The following is a 22,429-nucleotide window of genomic DNA, read 5'->3' as shown; positions in this document are numbered from 1 at the left end:
TGCCCTCTGCTCCCTGCCGGACTGGGCAGCACCCCTGGGCTGCTCATTAGCCTTAATTGTAATCACCTGTGCTGCACAGCTGGAGCCAATTAGCGGTCAATTAGCGATCAGCTTCTCTCCCAGTCACCACCAACTGTGTGCCTACACCCACCCAGTATCACCAGTAAACACCAATATTTCCACCACACCCAGTGCAGTTCCAGTTCCCCTTCATCCTTATCTAGAATCCTTTTACTCTAAACTCCGAAGCACCTCATTAAATTCCTCATTAAAGCACCACTCCATTTACACAGAGGACAGCTAATGTGATCAACCAAAACCAGTCTAAGTCCATGGCAGATTTATTAATTCCCAAATAACCTGGAAGCAGCCCCATACAGTCAGCCTCACATACTGACACCAGCAGTGAAAAAGTGAACACACCTCACTGCTCCTTCTATATTTATGTAATACAAATTGATGTCACAACCTGTAGCTCAAATATCTCCTCTCATGAATTATTCCCCTTCATTAACTCCACATATTTCATCCTAAGCCACACAAGCCAGCAGAAGCAGCCTCACTGTTTCTTGAATGACAGCGCTTCACAGTCTCTCTGTCACTGCTGAGCCACTGCATGACTTAATACATGGAATTTACAATGGTTTTCTTTGGTGGTCACACGGAGAAGCAGCAAATGGCACAACCTACGTGCTGTTAATCCCACATATTAAAGCTTTACATTCCTATGCTTTAGAACCCTGGGTATCTCCTGAAGCAGGGATAAAATAATTTCTCGTGGGCTTTTAATTATTTTCAGACCACAATCCCACCAATTCTCCAACACTTTTCAAAAGGTTAGGTGAAAAGGTATCCTGATTTGTAGCCTTGCATTCTAAAGGCAATGTCAGTGTCATATTTCTATATGAAAATACCCTCTCCCTAATATCCTTCCTAGTACTGACACAGGCTACTGGAAATAACAGACCAAAAATCTCTTTGCTGCTTTGGGTCTTTTGTGATGTTTCTACTCCATGTGCCCAGTTGGCTTCAGTACTTCATTTTCTAATATATAAAAACGCAGCAAAAATATACCAAAGCGATAAAAACCTACTGCTAGGTCTCAGGAGAGCACCTAGCTCTATACCCAAATATTTATGGGTAAATAAAGCTGCGCTTTTATTACCCAAACTGCTGTCTCATTTCTGTCCCAAATGATTTGTTTAGAACTAATGTCAGCACAGCTGTGAAACCCCATGGAATTCACTGTTCTGGTACTTACACCAGTTTCTATGGCTAAATTATTTTTTTAGGTTCTTGCCATGCCTTTCTGTATTTGCCCTAAGAATCAGCTTCCTTACTATTAACATCCACTGGAGATCTGTTGGAAAGCCAGATAACAATTACTTAGTTAAACCCACAAAACCTTTGTATGGGCATTAAGAGGTAATTGGAGGCTTTCTTTTAGACATTACTAGCACCATCATAATTTGAAACAAAGAAATTATAAATTCAAGGTACTTACTAGGGCAACTGTGTTCTGTTTATTACTATCTTTGTTCTAAAAACTAAAAACTCCAAGAATAATTAGGGTGTGCTGTCACTATTTAGACATGGACCAAATGAAGGCAGGTCAGAATTTCATATCTCCTCCCTGATAAATCCATCATTGTCCTGAAGGCTGGAAAATACCTTCAAGATCATCCCAGCACAACCCCCAAACCAGCACACCACCCAGGCACCTCTCGAACACACAGCAGAATTTATCTTAAAAAGCCAACCAACCAAAGGAGTAACTTTTGAGAGACGTTCTGGTGACCAAAAAAGAGTGACAGACTTTGGAGAGATGTTCTAGTGACCAAAAAAGAGTGACAGACTTTTGAGGGACATTCTGCTGACCCAAAGGCAGTGTTGGGTTTTTCCCCTAAATGAAGAGACAGACTTGAGGGGGTTCAGTTTTACTTATTTATTTAAAACAAAAAAACAGTTTTTGTAAGAACTGATTTTGGGGTTGGGGTGAGATGAGAAACAGTCTGAGGGGGAAGCACAGGTGACTCCCGGGACAATACAGGTGACAACCGGGATTGCACAGGGCTCTCCCAGGATAGCACAGGGCACTCCCGGGACAGCACAGGCCATTCCCAGGATAGCACAGGGCACTCCCGGGACAGCACAGGCCATTCCCAGGATAGCACAGGGCATTCCCGGGACAGCACAGACACTCCCGAGCTCCGGCGCGGCCCCAGCCCCGCTCAGCGCGGGCCTCCCTCAGCCGCGCCGCCGCCGCCTCTCTGCAGCCGCGGAGCCTGCAGCGGGCCGCGGCCCTCCGCTCGCCGGCCGCACCGGGGGCGTTCGCTCAGCACCGGCCCCGGAAACACGGGGAAACACTGGGATTCACCGTGGAGCACCGGGAAACACCGGGCCCCTCAGGCCGCGGCCGCACCCTCCGCGCCGCCAGGTGTCGCTGTCGCCGCCGCCGGCCGGAAGCGCCGCTCCGGCCGCGCGCGGGCTCTGTGGTGAGGCGCTGTTGATGGCCGCCGCCCGCCGGGCAGCGCGGAGGGACGGAGCCCACGGCACGGCGGGACACACGGGACACGCACCGCCGGGAGGTACCGGCACGGCGGCACGCAGCCCGCGGGGAGGTAGCGGGGCGGCCCTGAGGGCGGGCGGCCGGCAGCGGAAGGACCGGGACATTGTTAGGCCGGAGTGGGGCAGGCTCCCTCTTGGCTGTGCTGCCCCTCAGGGAGCGCGGGCCGGGCGGTGAGCGCGGGGTAACGTGGCACAGGTGCACACTCAGAGCTCGGGGAGTGCACACTCAGAGCTCGGGGAGAGAACACTCAAACCTCTGGGATTGCACACACAGAGCTCGGGGAGTGCACACACAGACCTGGGGGAGTGCACACACAGACCTGGGGGAGTGCACACACAGAGCTCGGGGAGTGCACACACAGACCTCGGGGAGTGCTCACTCAGACCTCGGGGAGTGCACACACAGAGCTCGGGGAGTGCTCACTCAAACCTCGGGGAGTGCACACACACAGCTCGGGGAGTGCACACACACAGCTCGGGGAGTGCACACTCAAACCTCGGGGATTGCACACTCAAACCTGGGGGAGTGCACACTCAAACCTCGGGGAGAGCACACTCAAACCTCGGGGAGAGCACACTCAAACCTCGGAGAGTGCACACTCAAACCTCGGGGAGAGCACACTCAGACCTCGGGGAGTGCACACTCAGACCTCGGAGAGTGCACACTCAAACCTCGGGGAGAGCACACTCAAACCTGGGGGATTGGCGCTTCCGAGCGCTTTTCTCTTTCCGCCCGGGGGAGCCCGCAGCCAAAGCAGCCCCGTGCTCCTCCCAGGCGGGGCAGAAACGCGCTGCAGCTCCCGCCAGGCATTGCTGCTGGTTGCTGGATGAGATCCCCAAGTTCCATCAGCAGTACTGCCCTTTGAGCCAACCGAGGTGGCAGACGTGTTGTGCTTTTGTGCAGTTTAATATAGGGGATATCACATAGCACAGTCAGCGGGCACAACAGGTACCTGACATTGGAATCATTGTTCGTTGGTTTGTTGTTTTTTCTTTTTCTTCAATAAGAAGATCTTCCAAGAGTCCTGACTTACAATCCACGTGCAAATGTTGAAAGTTCAGACCATCATTTGTATATTGACGTGGTGTGTTTCAGCCATACACATGAACCCCACCTTGCATAGCAGGAATCAGTCAAAACTGCAGCACCTCCAGCAGGCTGCATGTAACAGACTTCTTTGAGTAAAGTTACTTGGTGTTGCCTGAATTGCTGTTCAAATGTTAACTCGGCTGCGGTGAGCTTTGGTCATTAACAGCTCCAGTTACCTTGGCTTGAAACACAGACTTTGTGCAGCTAATAAAAAAAAGATCGTCCTTAGAGCTGGTTCACTAAGATGGTGAAGTTTGATAGGTGGTATTTTAAAAAATATTAAAAAATCATTCACACACCAGCTACTGTGAAGAATTTGACACTCTCCCAGACACAACCAGTACATTGCTTTTCCATTCTTTTGGGTTTTGCCTTTGCAGAACAGGATGCAGGTGAACATAAACATCCCAGTTAAGATACACTCATTGTAATTAACACTCTTGGAGGATTTAGAGCAAGTGATTCCTTTCTTTTGGTAGAAGTTTGTTTTTTAAGTTGTGGTGGAAAACAGTGCAAGATGGGCTCAGGCTGTGGTGTGTTAGGGCAAGCACTGGGCTAGCAACAAACAGGGTGTGAGACCTGAATTATTTTTACTTTTAACCCAATAACCAATCATCCGTGTCCTGCAATGGGGACTTTTTTATCTAATGACACAAAACCACCTAAAGCCATGGAGAAGAAGGTGAAGAAGGACTCAAAAACCTCCAGCTTGCTTTAGATATATTACTGTATTCTAAACCCTTGAACTCCAAGTCTTCCAACCTGTGATGTTACACACTTCTGTTCAAACTCACACCCATAATCCCAGGTCTATCATTCAATTTTGGAAGTCTTTTCTACAGTCTTAGGTCAAATGCAGTGGGTCAGTGCCTGCCAGCACAGAAAGTCTGAAATCCTCAGCAGCCAGGGTTCCAGTATCAGTCTGTAGTGGCTCACATGGCATCTGGTAATTTAATTTGGTATTAGTGCATAACTGTGAAATAACTGCCCAACAGAGGGCTGCACACAAAGGCCACATGAGCCCAAAAATGCACACATCTGGAACTGCCAGTCTTCATGCATAGCCCAGCCTGGTCTTGGAAAGGCTCAGTTGATCCAGGGTGTTGACCTGCACCTGATACAGCTGGGAAAAATGTACAGGAAAGTGCTGCTGGATAGGAACTGCTGGCTGACACCCCCAGCCTGTGCAGCCCAGCTCCTGCAGCTTCCTTCCCCCTTAGAAACTCCTTAGGTGAATTGTGTAGCCATCAGCAGTCCCTTTCTGAGGGCAGTCAGGTCTTGCCTAGCACAGAATGGGGGTTGTCCCAAGAGAGGGGTCCCCAGGAAAACCAGTGACCAAATCTGTGTGAACAATTCATCTACCTTGCTCCCAGATTGCTTTTGAGACAGTCATGCCTCTAAACATTTTGAACAGACACAAGCCTCTGAAAGGAATAGGAAATGCATGGTTTAATTCTAGAATAAATTTTAGTTTTATCTGGACTAGAAGGCTCTAATTTCTTTACATGGTTTTTAAATTACTTAAATCCAGTATGTCACGCTTATGGATTAAAGTTTGCACTGCAAATCTGATTGATTTTAATGTTTTCTCTAGGGTGATCTTCACAGAAACTCCTAAAGGCTTCGAAGATTTATTTTGGTCAAAATAAATAAGTTGTTTTGCTAAAGTCAGATGGATCCTTGTTCAGTTGGAGTTCAGCTCCAGGCTACCAATGAATGCCACAAGACCTATTACACCCGTCACACCGGCTTCAAGACCAAGCAAGATATCTCTTCCTCTGACCTCCTGCTGCTTCAGCTGAGGACTGGGATAACCCTGTCAGAGAACAACACGATCTGCCTCCACCATGCCAAAATTTACATTGAGAGGTTTGAAGACTTACAAAAATCCTGTTGTGATCCCTTTAACATCCACAGAAAAGTGTCAAAGAAAAACTTGCGAGCAATTGACTTGGACGATGCGGCTTTTCTGAGTGCCAAGTTTGGGAGGCAGTTTGTTCCTGGCTGGAAGCTTTGTCCCAAATGCATGCAGATAATAAATGGAAGTGTGGATGTGGAACCTGAGGAGCGACAAAGGAGAAGGCTGGATCCAGATGTATGTATATGGATCAGTTTTTCCATCCCCTGTGAACTCTGCAAGCTATTACAGTTCATACGACTACTACACAAATTAAATTACTCTCTCACAGAAATAACAAGGGATGTAGTCTTTTAGATGTGCAGGAGTTTGCTGTGTTTAAACCTTTGTTTGGAGAACCTTAATCTTCTCTAATTAAATAATACGGTCTCTAAGTTCTGAAAAATTGTGTCTACTTATAAATTCATGTAAATACCAGACTTGGACTTCGCTAAGACTCTTCCCTATGCTTTTCAATGCAAAAGTACTTGACACTTTTGTATTTGAAGGCACCATGTTTCTTTAACCAAGAGACAGGTAACCCAAAGGTGGAATACAAACTGATGTAAAAAATCAAATTTGGTAAAGTGCAAATACATGTCACACTTACTGGAATGCACGTAACATAAAAATCTATAAATGAGCACTGTTCATAGCCATTACATTTGTCCTTTACTCTTCAATCTAAACTATTCAGATCAGTAAAAGGAATCAATATTTTAAACTGTTATTCAAGCCTTGCAAACAGCAAACTCCTGTGCTTGAAACAGCACTGCAGAAGTTGCTTTGGAAGATGTCTCCAGTTAAAAAGGAAAAAAAAGGCGTTTCTGTTGCAGTTCATTACCAAATGAGCCTGCATGGAGGTGCATTAAGTGTACTGCTGGTGTGGTGTCTGCGCTGTGAAGGCCGTGGCCTTTGGTCAGGGGCACTGATGAACAGTGTGGGAGGACACTTCTCCAGGTGCTGAGCTTGGAATGTGGCTGGTGTCTAGCTGGGTGCAGTGTTCAGGCTCTGCACAGGGAATCTGCACCCTGAGCAAAGAGGAGTTGCATCCTAGGAGCTGTTCCCCTGCTGTGTTTTTCAATTATATGTCACTATGATTAGGAGGATGATTGGGAAGCATTGATTAAAACTGCTGCTACAAAGCTTGTGTTGCTGGGGTTGGAGACAGGTGTAGTTCTCCAGCATAAAGATTTTGTTTCTCCTGGGAAATCATAGAATCATAGGTCAAGAATTCATCCAGCTTATTACAATATCCTTGACTGGATGTTTTGTTAAGAATGAAGATTTGTATTTATAACTAAGTGACATTTTCTCTTCCTTCAGGGGCGTACAGCTAAGGCTTTAAAGTCTCTCCAGTTTGCTAACCCAGGACGACAGACTGAGCTCACTCCAGAGACCAGTAAAAGGGAAAAAAGAAGGCAAACAAAAGTCTCTGTGTTTAATTCAGACAGGTAATTTGTTTGCTGTATTTACCTTAGCTTTCATTTGAAAATAAAATAGCCTTGATGGTCAGCCTGTAACATTATCTATATGGATGTTTGTGTGTATGGTTCTTGGATTTAGGGATATTGAAGATCCCTCTCATTCCTGAGATAAATAAAAGATAAAACTTAGCTTACAGTTCGTATTTCAGGCAAAGAAAAAGGTGTTTGTGAGGCACAATACTACACAGACCATAGATGTAGCTATTAACACATGCATAAACTACAATTCTGATAATAAGATAAATTTGAATACTGTAAGATCAAGTAGGCTGCACTTAAAATATTGGTCATCATCTTTCTGTAAACTCAGTAATTACACTTGGTAAACCAAAGTGGGCAAGTTAGGACCTTACCTTCCTTTTGAAAAATAAAGTTAATATCCAAATTGGATAATACTGGATAACAAGTTACAACCTTCTAACGTGACTGAAAAAAAAAAGGCATTTTCTATTTGTCAAAATATACAAGAAATAATCACATAAGTGCTTTTTGTATCACATGAAGTGTACCTGCACCAGACAGAAACAGACACTAAATGTGCTGCTCACCAACTACACATCCTTCCCTCTCCCTGTGTTTCTGCTGCTTAGTTTGGGCACAGAGTGGAGATACAGTTAGGACTGAAAAACGTTAGCAAATACAGTAAGGTATCTTTGAAATTAACAGTGTTAAAGTAAACACCTGAAGAAAGCAAACTTCCCTCCTGTCCTGGTTTTGCTTGGGAGGCATTGACAGAAGTCATGCAAAGCTTTTAGCCACTAGAAGGCTGTGAAAAAACACATTAAAGATAAAAGAAAAACTTCCTTTCTGGGCAGTTCCTTTTTTCCTTCCGGTCTAAAAAACATCAGCGATTTGTCATCAAAACAAAAAGGGGATTTTAACGCAGAAAACACCTGTTTGTTTTTCATTGTACAGGCAAGTTATCCCGGCCAAGAGTAAGGTGTATGACAGCCAGGGGCTGCTGCTGTACAGCGGGATGGACCTGTGTGACTGCCTGGACGAGGATTGCCTGGGCTGCTTCTACGCCTGCCCCAAGTGCGGCTCCAACAAGTGCGGCACCGAGTGCCGCTGCGACCGCAAGTGGCTCTACGAGCAGATCGAGATCGAGGGCGGGGAGATCATCAGGAACAAGCACATGGGCTAGGGCCGTGCATGGCTCCATCCTGGGCGGCTGGGCGGTGCTTCGGTTAAACAGCACGTGCAGTGTTTAGTTTAATTTCAGGGAAGCTGTTGGCACTTGTCAGGACCATGTGGCAAGTCCCAGTGTGCTCACTTTCACAGTAATTTCCAGCGTGGTTGGGGACATAACCATTCTGCTGTCTTTTCACGCCTGAGTTCTGCACTGGAACTGCTTCTTACTCATCCAGGTGGGATCTCACTGAGCAGCTGTAGTCAAGTACAAGGTGCTGAATTCTAATGCGATCTATCCTGAGCCACTCACTGTTCTTTCATACATTGTTCTGGGGAATGTACCATCTCTGTGTATCCCTCATTTCTCCTTCTCAAATTCAGGATCTTGTAGGTTTTAATCTGTTCTATGTTAAAGTTCTCAGTGAGTTTACATGCAGTATTAATAGAGTTCTCTTTCTAGTATTAATAGTGAATACTGTCTCTTCCATAGAGTATTGAAGCTACATCTGGTAAATCCAATCCTGCTCACTTAAAAAGGAGTCAAAAGCATTTAGGTGTTCAGGTCTCATCCCAGTTAGTGGGATTTGAGGTCAAGTTATCCTTATTAATTCATAAGGATATGAATTCATATGAATTCATATTAAAACACTGAAATTAACCTGTTAAGGCATTGTGCTAAAGTATTACTTATTACTTCGTTGGTTTTTGTAGAACAAAGTTAAAATAATTTTACTCTGTTATCAGTCTGTAATTGGACTGAACCAGTACTTCAGCAGCCCTCTCTGTTTTTTTCTCTTTTTACTGATTTTAAAGGTTTAATTGCAGGTGAAAGGAACTTGAGTGTCTGTTTCCAAACCAAGATTATCTAGACTGTTGCCAAAAAACCCAGATGAATGGGAAGTATCTTCAGTTGATAAATTCTCTGTCCTCATAATATTAAACTTTTACACTTTTGGAAAAGCTTTATAAATTAAATTTTAGTAACATTTTCATTCTTGGTATTTTTGTTGTGTTTTGTATAAATTTCCTAGCCTTTGCTGACTTGGGAGATCTGCATGTTTGTTGGATCACATTATTTCAATAATACTGTTAAGTTCATGCAGATTTACCTGGTAAAGTTGTATAACCTTGCAATGTGCTCAGCAGATCTTTCTCTGTTCTGGTGTCATGAATGTTGCCTTGCCAAAATCCAAAGTTGTGCTTTGAGTTATGCTGACATCTGCTGGTCCTGCTGGAGTATAAGCACTGAGATGTTACAGTTTTATTAAATCTGTTCTAAAAATAATCAGACTCTTTTTATTTTTTTGGTCAGAGCGTTGGCAGTTGTTGCAGTGGATATCTCTCACTGTTTCATTTCTTAAGCAATCTTTTGACTTAGGTGAAAATATAAACAGGTAACTTCCAGGAGAGTGAGAGGGGGAAAGCTGGTTGAGGCATGTCATTTACGTGTGGTTTTTTTTTTTTTTTTTTTTTAATTAGCCCAGAGTTGGCAGTACCCACTGTTAATGAACTTCACAGGCTTCCATGTGTGTGATGAGTGTAATCCCTTCAGGTCCACAGCCAGATTTTGGATTCACTAACTACCAGTAACTTCAGGTGCCTAGAGTATCTGTTATTAGAACTGTATTTCTCCACCTCCATGAAGTGTGTGCAAAGTTAGTACATTCAGCCTCTCATTTTACAGCTGCACTAGCAGTGATTACTTTCCCAAATAAAACACTTGCTTCCTAACAATGCAAACAGTGAATACTGTCCCTAAGGACACTTAGGGTTTAGGTTTTTTCTGGATAAAAAACGACATTTTGGTGTTGGCTCTTCACATGTCCTCCTAACATATTTAAGACATTTCCATTTAGCTGCATTTCCTAACATGACTGGGCTGTAGTGTGTCACTAAGTTCAGTAGCATATTTTTATACATTTCCATGTGCCCCACAGCCATTCTTCTCTTAAAAGACATTGTTACACATCAAACTTTACCATCTTGCTAGATTTAACCTGCTTACAGCATGAATTTCTCTTTTTTGCTGTTTTTATAAGCACCACACAAACTCTTTTTTCATCATCTAATGTGAGTATATGTGACTCCCAGCAGCACACGTACTTCCCCCTCCGCCAGAATTACTCACAATTAAGCCTGTTAAACAGGACAGTGTTTTAATAGAGCCAAAGGAAACAAACTACTTCCCATAAACTCCAAAATTCATAACCACTTTAAGCTCTGCATGCAGTGAAGCTGACTGCAGGTGTACCTCAGTGGCTGTATTAAAACTTTCCTTTTGATATTAATTGCAAACATTTATGTCTTGGCAAAGTTTGCTCATTCAAGGGACAAAAAGCAATGACAATAAAAGACTGGTTTATGAAGAATGCATATCCCATGAATCAGTTTGGGTTTACTGAGCAGAATCTCCAGAATTGTGTAAGAAACCAAGCCAGTCCTTAACACTACTTTCTCACACAGAGCAAACTTCACTTCATGTTTAGAAAATGGTAAAATTTAACATCTTCAAAAGTCAGTGAGGGTTCTTCTGTTGACCCTGTGAGAATTGCTGCACAAACTGTGGTCAGACCAGAGATAGGATATGCCCCTTTGTGAAGCTGAACATTTAAAACCAATTAACTATCCCTTGGGATAATTTGCATTAAATGCTCAAGTAACAGTATAGTGCATCAGGTAATTAACTCAGAGAAGCTTTACACTAACTTTTTCAGAATGATGCTACAAAAAGACATCTTTGGCAGTATATTATAGCCTTATCCTTAGGCACAGCATGAATCTGGGTTTTTTAATCAGTTTAATTCATTACTTCAGTAACTAACATAAGACAAATTCTAACTTTTTAATTTCTTACCATTCAATATATCAGAAAGAGCTGGAAGTGGACAGACCTACACAAAAATTGTAATTTTTAAAATCCAGAAGTCAGAATTAAAGCTTCTAAAGGGAAAGAATAAAGCAGTTAAGGTGACAAATTTGTACCTATTTTAGATCTATTTTAATGTTCCTTTTATCCTTTTCATGTAGGCATTACTTGTATTAGCCAGCATGGACGACTGCAGAAACCCTCTCACTGAAATCCTACAGTGACAGAGCTCCAGAGGGGTTCAGTGGACATCTGTCCCTTGGCGTGTGACAGAAACAGCTACAGCAGTCAGCATCAAGGCCTGAGTTCTCAGTCTCATGGCAAAACACAAACACACCATTGCCAGCTGTCATTTGTTTTCCCCTAAAATTCCCCATTTTTTGTCGTATTTGTGCCTCAAGGAATGCAGTTCCAGCATTTTTCAGCTGATGTCTCAGTGGAATATAGGGTGTGCTGACATACAGTAGTTTGTCCCTCATGATCCAGGTCTTTTTTCCAGTAACTCCTCAGCAAACGTTCTGAAAGCTTTGTTCATCTTTGTACTGGTTTCTAACCAATACCACGCTAATGCAACTTTAAATAAAGGCCCCTTCAGACACTTCTCTCCAAATTATACAGTCTTTTAAATCCAGCTGATGGCAGAGGAGCAGTTCATTGAAATGAATGTATTCAAAGATCATTAATTACAAGTTGCATCTAATATTCACCAAGGTGAAAGCCATAACCAGAACTACTGTTACTAGATTTCAAATCAAATAGACAGCAGTTGGATTTCAAATCATCAGCTGTCCTCCAGCATGTATGCAGAAATACTGCAGGGAGGTGTGAACCCTGGCCATTAAACTGCCCAGTTCACTGCTGGAGGGAGTTTTGTGCCATTATCCCTCTCTGAAATAGGGAATTTCATGTTTCAAGTCCCTCACACCCAGCAGAGGGCATCAGCTTACTGCAAACCGGTCCATGAGCTCCATGGTGCAACCTCCAAGAGATGCGACCCCAGAGCTGGGGGATTCCTCAGAGAGGAATTCATGGAAGCTTTCAAAAATCGAGCGCAGGACAAGAGAAGTGTGACCCACAGCCACGAGGTTGCAGTAGAGCTGACTCAGGCACAAGATTTGCACTTAAGAGGAACTGATTTTCTTTTTGGGCTTGATAAGAGCTTCCCACCCACTCCCCAAACACCTCGATGATTGCTAGTCCTTTCAGAGGACAGCAGCACATTTTTATAGATCCATTTGAATTTTACTGTTCACTATAAAGCTTGGTTTAGACCTGCCTGCATATTGCCTGAGAAATGCAGTATTGGGTAGCCAAGGTGGCACTCACAGCAGGGCCCTGCTGTCATGGGCACAGTGGAACACTTTCCCAGACAAACAGGGACAGCATTTCACCAGAGCAGCTACAACAGCAGCCAGAAGCCAAGCCTGAGGCTGGGGTAGGGCAAGAGAGGGACTTTCCCTGGTTCTCCCACCATAACAAAGTGGCGAGAATTTTTCTCTTCTTCCCTTCAGTAGCCCTGTGCATGTACTCAGCAGCAGATGAAATCTGGATCACACACTAAGTGACCTGGCTTTCTAAGCTCTAGTTAGGACAGCATTAACAACTTGTGTCACAGGCTCAGCTCTCCATCTCACCCACAGATGTCAGCATTACCTACTGCAACCTCCTCAGAGAGGCTCCATGCAGAGCTCCAGCTGGCAGCCTCAAGTAAAAGCAATTCCCTTCTATCATCTTTGAATTTCTCCTTGTTATTCTTCCAGTTTTTCTTGCTTTTTAACAGATAGCTCTACCTACTTTTGAATTGATTGTTTTAGCTGCTGAATTAGAACCATGAAGTAGACAACATTAACATTTTAAAAAGAATATATATATGTATGTATGTGTACACCACCAAGCACCAGCAGTGCAGCTTGGGTAAGCTGGTTATCAGCACCATCACAACTTACGTTCTCAAAGAGAAATCACTGGGAATTCAAAGATCCTACTTAATTCACAGCTCTTAAGGCCTCACAAGTCATCTGAGAAACATTTTAACATAACCACTTGGCTTAAAGGTAGAAAATAAGATTTTAGCAAATGTCAGTAACATAAGTTTTCATAATTCACCATTTCTTTTCCTAGTTAATCTTGCATTAGAGTACCTTTATAATCCAGGTGAAAATGAGGGTTTTTTCTCACTTCATCCATTTTCTGTTGTAAGTTTGCAGCATGCAAAAAAAACCCACCCCCAAACCACATAAACAACCCAAAACCCCGCCCTCAAGGCTCCAAGCTGCTCCTCTCCTTCTGTTTTATAACATGGTAGTGCTCTCCCAGCTGACTTGCTTGTCAGTTTTCAATCAGATAGGCTGGATCTTGACAGCTGGCTTCAATGCTCCTGGAACTTCTCTCTTAACCATCTCCTTTTAGCAGTCATTATAATTAGAGTGATTATATTTTGGCTTAGTTTTCATTTGTTATCTTTGTGCTGCTTCCTGGGAGTTTCACTTCAGTCTCTAAAAAAGAGAAAAAATTAAGAGATAGTTCTCTGCTAAATACACCTGTGAAGGATGCCAAACCTCCAGCAGGCTCCTTAAATTGTCAGCACTGAGGGAGCCCCAAACCCCAGCTGCACTCTTCCATGTCTCACCAGTGAGCTCCAAATAACAGTCCTGGGGATTTGAGGGGAATTTCTCACAGCAGTGAAGGAAGCCAAGCAAAGAGGTGTGTTCTGCCCAGGTGAAGTGTGTCAGGATGAAATGCTGAGAGTGACAGACCTGTTTGGACAAAGCCACCTCTCACCCTCACTGGTTATGTGTGAAACAGGAGGAGAGATTGTGCCCAAGATCTTGTGATCCTAAGGAGCCACCGTGGAAAGCAGCTACAGAGTGTACACTTAAAATAAAATCGCCTTCTGTTGTGGGATTCCCAAAATAAAATGCTGGGTAACCTTTGCGGGATTGTTCCCTAAAGATCCAGAGAAGCCTGAAGTGCCAAATGCCTGGATGTGAACTTCAGTACTTATGTTTCCCTTGGGATGAAGTTTGGAGATGTGGACAGGGCTGCCAGACAGGCACAAGCAGAACAGATGACTTTCCTTGTGCTTTCTGTTGGATGTGGTCAGTACAAACAAACTGGGTAGAAAGCAGTAATTTATACTAAGGAAAGTTGGTTATATCTCCAGACAAAACCAGAATTTTATTTTTCACAAGAGGTTTTCTTTCTGTTGGGTTTGAGGGTTTGGTTTTGCTTTTATCAAAACCCCAGAAAGGCCAAATTTATCCAGCCTAGCCTGTGCCAACCACCTCTGCTTTATGACTCCCCTGTGTTAATTTCTTGTCTGTGAGCTGCTCACTTTTTGAAGTACAGATTGGGCTGACTGTGGTTTGGAGCAGATAAGGATGCAGGGCTGCTGTCAGAGGACATTTGTCACAGGAGCTGCTGCAGAAAAGGTCTGCAATTCCTTCTGTGCTGGGAGGAGCTGCAGCACCCAGCTCTGTGTGCTCACTCCATCCCACCCAGGCACCTCTGACCCAAGCTGGGCTAGCATGGTTTTCCTTGTGCACCCTCTGAGCACCTCTGACTCCTGGGCTGGAAGTTCTATTTTTGCTGCAGAGTGGCAGAACCTGCCTCACTAACACTGTACCTGTAACTTATTTAATTTCTGTCTGCTCCAAACAGTGCAGGGCTGAGTCAGATCTCAGTGATGTGTGTGTGTGTGTGTGCACGTGTGCTTGCAGGACTGTAAAGTGCAGCTGATCCAGCCAGACTGGGAGGATCTCCTCTCTCAGAAACACCAGGTACAAGTGACATGGGTCTAAGTTGCCACTGGATTAGTTTGAATCTGCCCAAGAAGGAAGAAGTAAAACCACTTTTCTGCCCGAGTGTGTGTTCTGTCCCACAGGGCGTGAGGAAAAGGGGACCTGCACTCCATTGTGTTGACCTTAACAATTATTTAGGAATTAGCTGGAAGGCTGGAAACTCTGCTTCTGCCTCTTCTGTGCTTCAGTGTGATTTTAAAGGCCCATCCATCACTCAGGTTCAGCTCAGTATTTAGACACCACCATGTGGAACAGAGAGAGCTTCTGGAGGAGCGGAGCTGGAGCCCTTTCCCCTTCCACATCTCTTCTTTCCACTGACTCCACTAATTATTATTATATTATCACAATGTTATTTTTCCCACCCAGCACTGTTTGCTGATGCTTCTCACATGTCCAAAATGGCTACAGACACTTCAGTTTTGTTTCGTTTTTTCTCTATTCTTTGATGGAATTGCAGACAACATTTCTATTTGAATAAAAAGCAAATAACACATGTCAGAATAGGCATCAGGGAACATCAAATTGTTTTTTCCCAGTTACAAATCTCTTTCAAATAGGGTAATGCAATTAAAGGATAATTGCTAGAAATGCAAAGCCAAGGTTGTGATCAGAAATTGTTACCCTTTCACTTTTCACTTCAAAGGGCTGTCTGACTAAATAAAACATTCCTGTGGGGCAAGTCACCCTCCATTTCTACAGGTATACAACGTGTCTGGCACTGTAAGAGAGTGGCTCTTCCAGCATAAACTACCACTGTGGGAAAGGGGGCAAATATAAGTGGCTTTATCACTGATTGATATAAGCTCACTGCTTGGAATAAGTTCACTTCAAGATAGGATATTAATAATACGTTAGTTTTTAATAAGCAGCATCATAACAAACTTTTAAATAGTAATGATGGTAAACTAGTCATACTTCCTTAGCAGTGAGCTTAGTTTGAGCTGCCATTGCTTTGATAAACAATCAGCAGCAAGATAAAGAAGCAAAAAGGTAATTCCAGTGTTCTCCAGGCTTTGCTCACTGAGCAGCTCATCCCAGGGGCTGCTGTTCTGCAGTGGGGGGATCAGGTGTGGTGCAGGAGCTGCAGAGCACAGCCCTGAGCCCACAGACAGGTCCAGGGGCCCAAACAACCTGGCACTGCTGATGTGGCTCTGGCGTTTTTCTGGCCCTTCAGCTGCCTGCAGGGACACATTTCCTGTCCTTTCTAACAGCAAAGGACCTCAGCCTGCAGCACTGCCAGAGGGACCTCCCACCGTCCTGCGTCCTCCTGTACCCAACTGATGCCTCAGGATTTAGGCTTTTATATTTTCAGATTCTGTGCTGCTTTCGTGGGTCTGAGCTTCACGTGAGGGCATGGTGAGCTCTGTGCACAGAGCAGGGAGACAAAACAATTCCTGCTCCAGCTGGGCACCAAGGACAAATGATCCCAATCTCAGCCCAAGAGCACAAACCCCGTGGGCTGCAGAGAGAAAAACAAGCAGGATGGGACTGCAGGGGCTGCAGCTGGAACTGGACACTGAACTGCAATGTGCACATGGAGCAGAGCTGATCCCAGGGAGAGACCCCGGCAGCGCTCGTGCATTTTGGGGCCATTTGGGTTCATCTTGGGTGCAGCCCTGGCTGGGCTCTGGTGCTGCCCAAGGTGCATCCATGGAGGAGATCCTTGGAATGAATCCCTGCTTTGTTCTTTAACTCTGTCCAGCCTCTGCTCTAGGGCAGCCTGCACAAGGCATCAGAGCCATGGCAGCGATGGAGCCACGGGGACAGCCCAGGGGGGGACTGGGGGATCCCCTCTCCCATGGAGGGGCTCTTCCTCTGGGGTTTGGCTGTCTCCTGATAGGAGTGTTGAGGTGAGCCAGAAGTTCTCCAAAGTGCAGGGTTCCTCTTCCACAGCTGATTTCACTCCTGGGGAGCAGCAGGGCTGTGCTGTGCCCCAGCTCATCTCGGGGCCATCCATTGGGAATCCAGCTGTGGCAGAAGTTCAGTTGTGCTGCTGTGCCACCCACACAGAATTAAAAATTACTTTCCTGTGGCACGAGCAAATGTACTATCGCAAAGTATTATCAGCCCCTGTGTCACTGCCAGGACCTTGGGCAATGGGGCTTTTTCCTTCAGTTGCCTCAGAAAAGGCTAAAGAGGATCTAAAATAGTTGATAACTATGGGAGGTATGGTTATAGATGTGAGGGTGCTTCAAACTTCACTCTGATGAAGTCATGGACTCCCACCCTTCAGAAGTCCAGACCTGCTGGAAATTCCTGCCTTTCTGCAGCAGCCTGTCTGCTGCTATAATGCTTCAGCGTCAGAAATAATTAGCAAGGTTTTGCCAATCTCTTTTATTTAAGTGCAGGAAATAAAGCAGCAATCCTTTATTATTAGCTGCTTTATTGGACTGGTAATAGCGCCTAAAAAGGGTTGGGACTCCAATTTGCTCCTCTTGGAACCAGTGTTTGCTGTGAGAGCACGTGGGCTCATTTCCTGCAAGGGTTTCAGAGGGACAGCGACTGAGTCTTGATCCTGTTTCATTTGTCTTCATCTTTTTCCTGGAGGTGCCTGGCAGGCAATGCAAAGTACCTGTTAACTGCACCATGGCAGCAACCTCATTTCAGTGAATGCTCCAAACCACTTGGTGAAATGCACTGGTTTTGGCTGTGCCCAGTGGCTTTCCCCTGCCAGGTCCCAGAAAAAGGTTTTCACGATGTCTTGGGAAGCAGCTGAGCCCCACAGAGGTACACACCCCAGATAGCACAGAAGGGTTCAGCCCCTGGTGCTGTTAATCCCCTTGTGCTCCTCTAATGAGAAGCCAGATGGTGAAACTAAACATAGAGAGTTTATTTATTATTAATATAATAATATTAATAACAATAGAAACACTAATAATAATAGTAATGATTGTGATAATAATTATAGTAATGATAACATATTTCCATTAAGTGATAAATTGTTTTCTTTCACAAGTCATGTGTCCAAAACATTTATTTTGCCTGCATCCCACAGTACCTGAGGCAGACAAAATTGCTCCTCTGTTTACAAACTGGGTAAATGGGGCAGAACAGCAGACCAGGAAATACTGAGCCCTGTGGAGCAAACAGGGAGTGGAAAAGCAGCTGAGGTAAAGCATTTCCCTCATTCCCTGGAGGTATTTCCCTGTCTCAATAACTGGAGGAATAATAAGTGGATAAATACAATGTCTTATTTAGCTGTGTTGTTGTTGGAGCCCTTTGTCTGCTGCATATTCAGGAAAAACTTTGGGATTGATCTGGAGTGCACAAGCCTATTTTCTATTAAAGTGTATTAATGCCAGGTTCTGTGCAATTAGTGAAAAGTCAATTCCCATTACTAGTTAACATTATTGAGCATCTGCTTTCTTTAATAAAAACCTATGTCCAGCATAAAGACAATAAATCAATAGGCAGCCACTTTCTAAATCTATTCTGTCTCCTCCAAAAATGCAGAGAGTGCTGCCATTTGGAGTCAGAATGGATTTACAAGAAGAGATCCCCTGCAACTCCTTTTGTTTTTCCTTTGGAAAAGCTTTTCTTTTTCCTAAGAGCTGTACACGTGCAAACTGGTGTTAAATTTTACATTCATTCAGCAGCATCTCAGCCTGGCTTGGCAGAAATCAGAGAAAATGAGAGAAATTTGAGTCTCACATGTTCGAATCAAATATAACTGTTATGATTTCTTTTTCTGTGAGGCTGGTGAGGCCCTGGCACAGAGAGCTCGTGGCTGTCCCATCCCTGGAGGTGTCCAAGGCCAGGCTGGATGGGCTCTGAGCAGCCTGGTGTGGTGGGATGCTGCCTTCCCAGCGCTCATGGAAAGGAATGAATTGCATCCTACCACAACAGCAGAGACTTCTGAGTGAGTGCCAGGAGCTCAGCTAAAAATCAGATCTGCAAAAGGTCTGCTAGGTGCATTTTTAAGCTTCTCTGTGTGCAGGTTTCATGTCTGGTTAGCTCTGAAATAAATGAAGAATGTTACTTGAAATTAACAGAAAGTAACTAAAAGAGGAGGAAAAAAACTTGTTTTTCTTGGGTGAGAAAAATGAAAGCTAAAGGAGAATTGAGAGGAGGTGTGAAAGATTTATTGTTCTTCTCCTGATGTTTCTTTAGTTTACTCTTGGCTTTCACTTTCCCCATGGATCTGCAAAACCCCAAAGGCTGCTGCTCAAAAGTGAATAAAAGGCAGCTGAAAGGCAGCTGCTGTCAGTGGCCTTTTTTTTGTTGTTAATGTCACCTGCAGGACCAGGGGGAAAGCAGTGACTGGGTGGCAGAAGGAGCTAAAGATGCCTCAAGGAAAGCAAACGTATTTTCCTTCATTCTTTATGAGAAGCAAGCAAACAAAACTGCTCTGCTTCTTTTAATGATTATTTTCTAAACATCCGAGCAGCTGAGTTGTTAGTCAGAATGAATGTAGATGAAATTCAGACATAGACAAAGCTATTTGTAGGAATTTGGTTTTTATAGACACATTGGCAGTGCTTTTTCCCCAGAAGTATTACATTTTGATTTAGCTGAGGAACAGGAATTGTATTATGCGATTTAATTACAGGATTGTGACTCACACTTGGTTACAAATACTGAGCAGTGAAAATGGAAGCAAAATGCAAGCTATCTGTTAGGTAAACATGTTCTTTTAAACTGTTGACTGAATTTGAATAATGAATAAATTGGAGGAAATGGCAATCTGCTTGTGGAGGTTTCAGAAAAATAAAGAAGGGCTAAGCTCAAAAGGTAAATTATTAATGTTGGTATATTCGCTTTGCTCCTGTTATTTGTAACATAGGAAATGTGATTTGTGCGTATGTGTCATTTTAATATTAACTCAGTTGCCAGCTCAGAGCTGAACTAATGAGACAGATGCAAGTCTTTCATTTCCAGAGAAGCATTTCTAATGCAAATGAAATCAATATGGTCAAACATTCTGCCCAAAGAGGAGCTAAAGGCTGGGCCTTGGGAGGCTTTATACTCTTCATTTTCTCCACCTGTGGTGAGACAGACACATGCACACAATGGAAAGGGATGGTGACACCAGCTTCTGCTCCTGAGTTCAGCACGTGCTGGGATCAGCTTCATCAGGAGCAACTACAGCACTATAAAAAAAAAATAAAATTAAAAATCAGGTACTTAGACCCAGCTGTGTACAGCTGCAGGGGCTGAGGGCTAGGGAGTGAGAGCTGATGCTCTTGGGGAAGCCTGCCAGCGGTGTGGTGAGTGTGAAAGGCCACAGCAGTGGGTGATCCTCAGGCCCTCTCCCCCTGCAAATGGGTCCATGTGAATCACCATGGCATTTTTCTTGGACACCAAAGGGAAATGGATCTCACCTGGCTCTGAAGCTGCTCAAAACAAGGAGGAAAACCCCCTGATTTTTGAAAGGCATCCCCTAGAAAGCTGGGGAGATCCCTCAAGAGAGCAGACCTGCTCTCAGGACCCATGCAGGGCTGCAGCTCTTCTCCCTTCCCTGCCTGTGCTGCCCGCTGTGTTGCACCAGGAAGGAGCCCTGGAGAGTAGGAAGTGCCAGCCCAGCCCTGTGGAGCATCCCTGGGACCAGGAGAGGCCATCCCCCTTGCAGCTGGGTGTGTTCAGCCCCTCTGAGCTCCAGCTCACACCCCTGCAGCCTGGCCTGGCTCCTGGTGTCCAGGTGAGGCACTGGCATGGACAGAAAAGCTGGGAGCTGTCCCCATCCACTGCAGCTCTGAGCTGGAATTTTGGCTTTCCAGGCATGGAAACACTGAGCATTGAGTGGAAGCATTCCCCTTGGCCTGGATGGTTGTCTTAGAGCAGAGCAGCCCTGTGGTGACAGGTAATGGCAAGAGAATGAAATAACCCTCACCACCTTCAAGATCAGCTCTCTCAGCAACACACACAGAAGAAATAATAAAGGGAGTTGGCTTTTTGTTTTCAGCTTGGGCAAACCTTGTGCCAAGTTCAGTGGAAGTTCACACCTACAAGCTCCAATGTGTGAAAATAATATTGGCAGGCAAAATTCAGCTCTTATTTCCATACCACAGGAGGCCAGCAGCTCCGGTGCAGTTCCAGCTGGATAGCAATGCCTCTTTATTTAACTCAAAGGGTGGTGGAGCAGAGCTGAAGACACTGTGGAGTTTGCTCAGGCACCTCTCTTCTTCATTCAGCTGTCCTGGGGTGGAGCCAGCTTCCACAGCCAGCTGAGGCTGTGTGTGCCCTGCACAGGGGCCAGCAGGATGCTGCCTTCCTAAAGGCTCAGAAATTTCCTCTCTTCTTCTTCCCCATGCTGCTGACTCCGTGTTCCCCAGAGGCTGCTTGTTAACAGCGCACGCCACGCCAAAAATTAAAAACAACAAAAAAAAAGAGGGGTGGGGGGGGAGGAAGGATGAGGAAACAAGACAAACCTGCTGTGCATTCCCTCTGTGTCCCACCAACAGTGTCATGCAGAAGGAAAATTGTTCCATCAGTGACTGTGTTAGATTCATGACCCCAGCACAACCTTGAATTGGCCTTTAGTTGTCGCTGATGGGAGCTGAAGAACAGCTCCTGTCGACATGATTGCTGCTCTCCAATGAATCAGAACACACAGGGCACAGAGCAGCACATTAAACTAGCAACAGAAATATATCACTGCACTTTTATATAGATGTATTGCTTTTGCCCAGGCACATAAATGATTGGGCTATCCACTTATTTTTTTTCCAAGGACTATAAATTAAAAATAAGCAAAGGGTTTGGAAATTATGTTCTCTCTCTTTCCCCCCTCCCCTTCTCTCTCCTTTTTATTTTTTACTTTTTTTTTTTTTTTTTTTTTTTTTGCAAAGCTGGGTAGCTATTTTAGGTCTACAGTAAAACATTTTAAAGGTAATCTTTCTGCCTATGCCTACTTGACCATCCTTCTTTTTTCTAAGAGAAATCTACCAGTGCAGTTCTTGCTTAGGTAATTTAACATTTCAGTTTGCTCACACTAAGTATGGATCCCCATGCTACTTGTGCTGCTAATGAACACCTACAAGGCTGTATTTTTTCATTTGGCAAGACAAGTTTCTGAAATGGCAAAATCTATGTGTGCCAGGTGCTGGGGGCTTTTCCCCTAACCCATATTTTATAAAGTAAGATTATTTCAATATACTTTGACCAAAGGTCACTTTGACTTGAAAGTTAGTGTGATGCACTGCTGCATAATTCAAGGTAGTGCCTCAGAAATGGAAATGTTTCACCATTAAACTGCATTTAAATTTTGCAACTTTCTCTGCTTGCTGATTGAATCATCTGTTTAAAATATCCCTTTAAACTGGAGGTGATATCACCAGATACCTGCAAAAACTGGGGTACATTTTGTCCATTGCACATTTCCAGTTTTTTGCAGTTCATCACTTACCAGCTTTGCAGCCAGAGGTAGCAGCAATAAGAAAACTGAAAACTGCTCCCCTTGCATCCTTCCCCCAGCTTAGGGAATTTTATGTTGGATGAAAGGCAGAACAAGAGTCCAGAGATCCATTTTTTGTGCAGGCACCATGGTGTTTTTTCCAGCCCTGGAAACCCTTGTCCAGGTGAGCAGCCCCAGGCTGTGAAAGTAGAACAGCTGACTGCCACAGGGCAAATTTTTCCTACAAGGATCAGTGG

The 22,429-nt window shown here is 44.4% G+C and overlaps 1 protein-coding gene and 1 long non-coding RNA gene across 4 annotated transcripts; one reads left to right on the top strand and one right to left on the bottom strand.

The window, feature by feature from the left end:
- Positions 1 to 2,446: 2,446 nt before the first annotated feature.
- ARL14EP (ADP ribosylation factor like GTPase 14 effector protein) lies at positions 2,447 to 9,458 on the top strand. Of its 2 annotated transcripts, none has more exons than XM_064426034.1 (4): positions 2,447 to 2,588; positions 5,253 to 5,753; positions 6,882 to 7,009; positions 7,958 to 9,458. In XM_064426034.1, exons 2-4 carry the CDS (start codon positions 5,331 to 5,333, stop codon positions 8,184 to 8,186), a joined length of 780 nt encoding a protein of 259 aa, XP_064282104.1. In that variant the 5' UTR covers positions 2,447 to 2,588; positions 5,253 to 5,330; the 3' UTR covers positions 8,187 to 9,458. The 2 variants fall into 2 exon arrangements, with proteins under 2 accessions (XP_064282104.1, XP_064282105.1); XM_064426035.1 differs by having other exon boundaries at positions 2,502 to 2,621.
- LOC135303841 (uncharacterized) lies at positions 9,132 to 13,790 on the bottom strand. Of its 2 annotated transcripts, none has more exons than XR_010365232.1 (3): positions 13,669 to 13,790; positions 13,181 to 13,534; positions 9,132 to 9,404 (listed from the first exon to the last, which is right to left on the bottom strand). It is a non-coding gene; the product is annotated as an uncharacterized LOC135303841 (long non-coding RNA). The 2 variants fall into 2 exon arrangements; XR_010365233.1 differs by having other exon boundaries at positions 9,132 to 9,401.
- Positions 13,791 to 22,429: the final 8,639 nt, after the last annotated feature.

This window comes from Passer domesticus, chromosome 6 (genome assembly GCF_036417665.1).
Source record: "Passer domesticus isolate bPasDom1 chromosome 6, bPasDom1.hap1, whole genome shotgun sequence".
NCBI lineage: Eukaryota > Metazoa > Chordata > Aves > Passeriformes > Passeridae > Passer > Passer domesticus.
This window is presented reverse-complemented; position numbering and strand designations above follow the sequence as displayed.

Bases quoted from the DNA above. Each gene is read 5' to 3' on its own strand.
- ARL14EP (XM_064426034.1), top strand. From the start codon at position 5,331: ATGGATCCTTGTTCAGTTGGAGTTCAGCTCCAGGCTACCAATGAATGC. The intron at 5,754-6,881 runs GTATGTATATGG...CTCTTCCTTCAG, and splicing joins GGAGAAGGCTGGATCCAGAT to GGGCGTACAGCTAAGGCTTT. The intron at 7,010-7,957 runs GTAATTTGTTTG...TTCATTGTACAG, and splicing joins TCTGTGTTTAATTCAGACAG to GCAAGTTATCCCGGCCAAGA.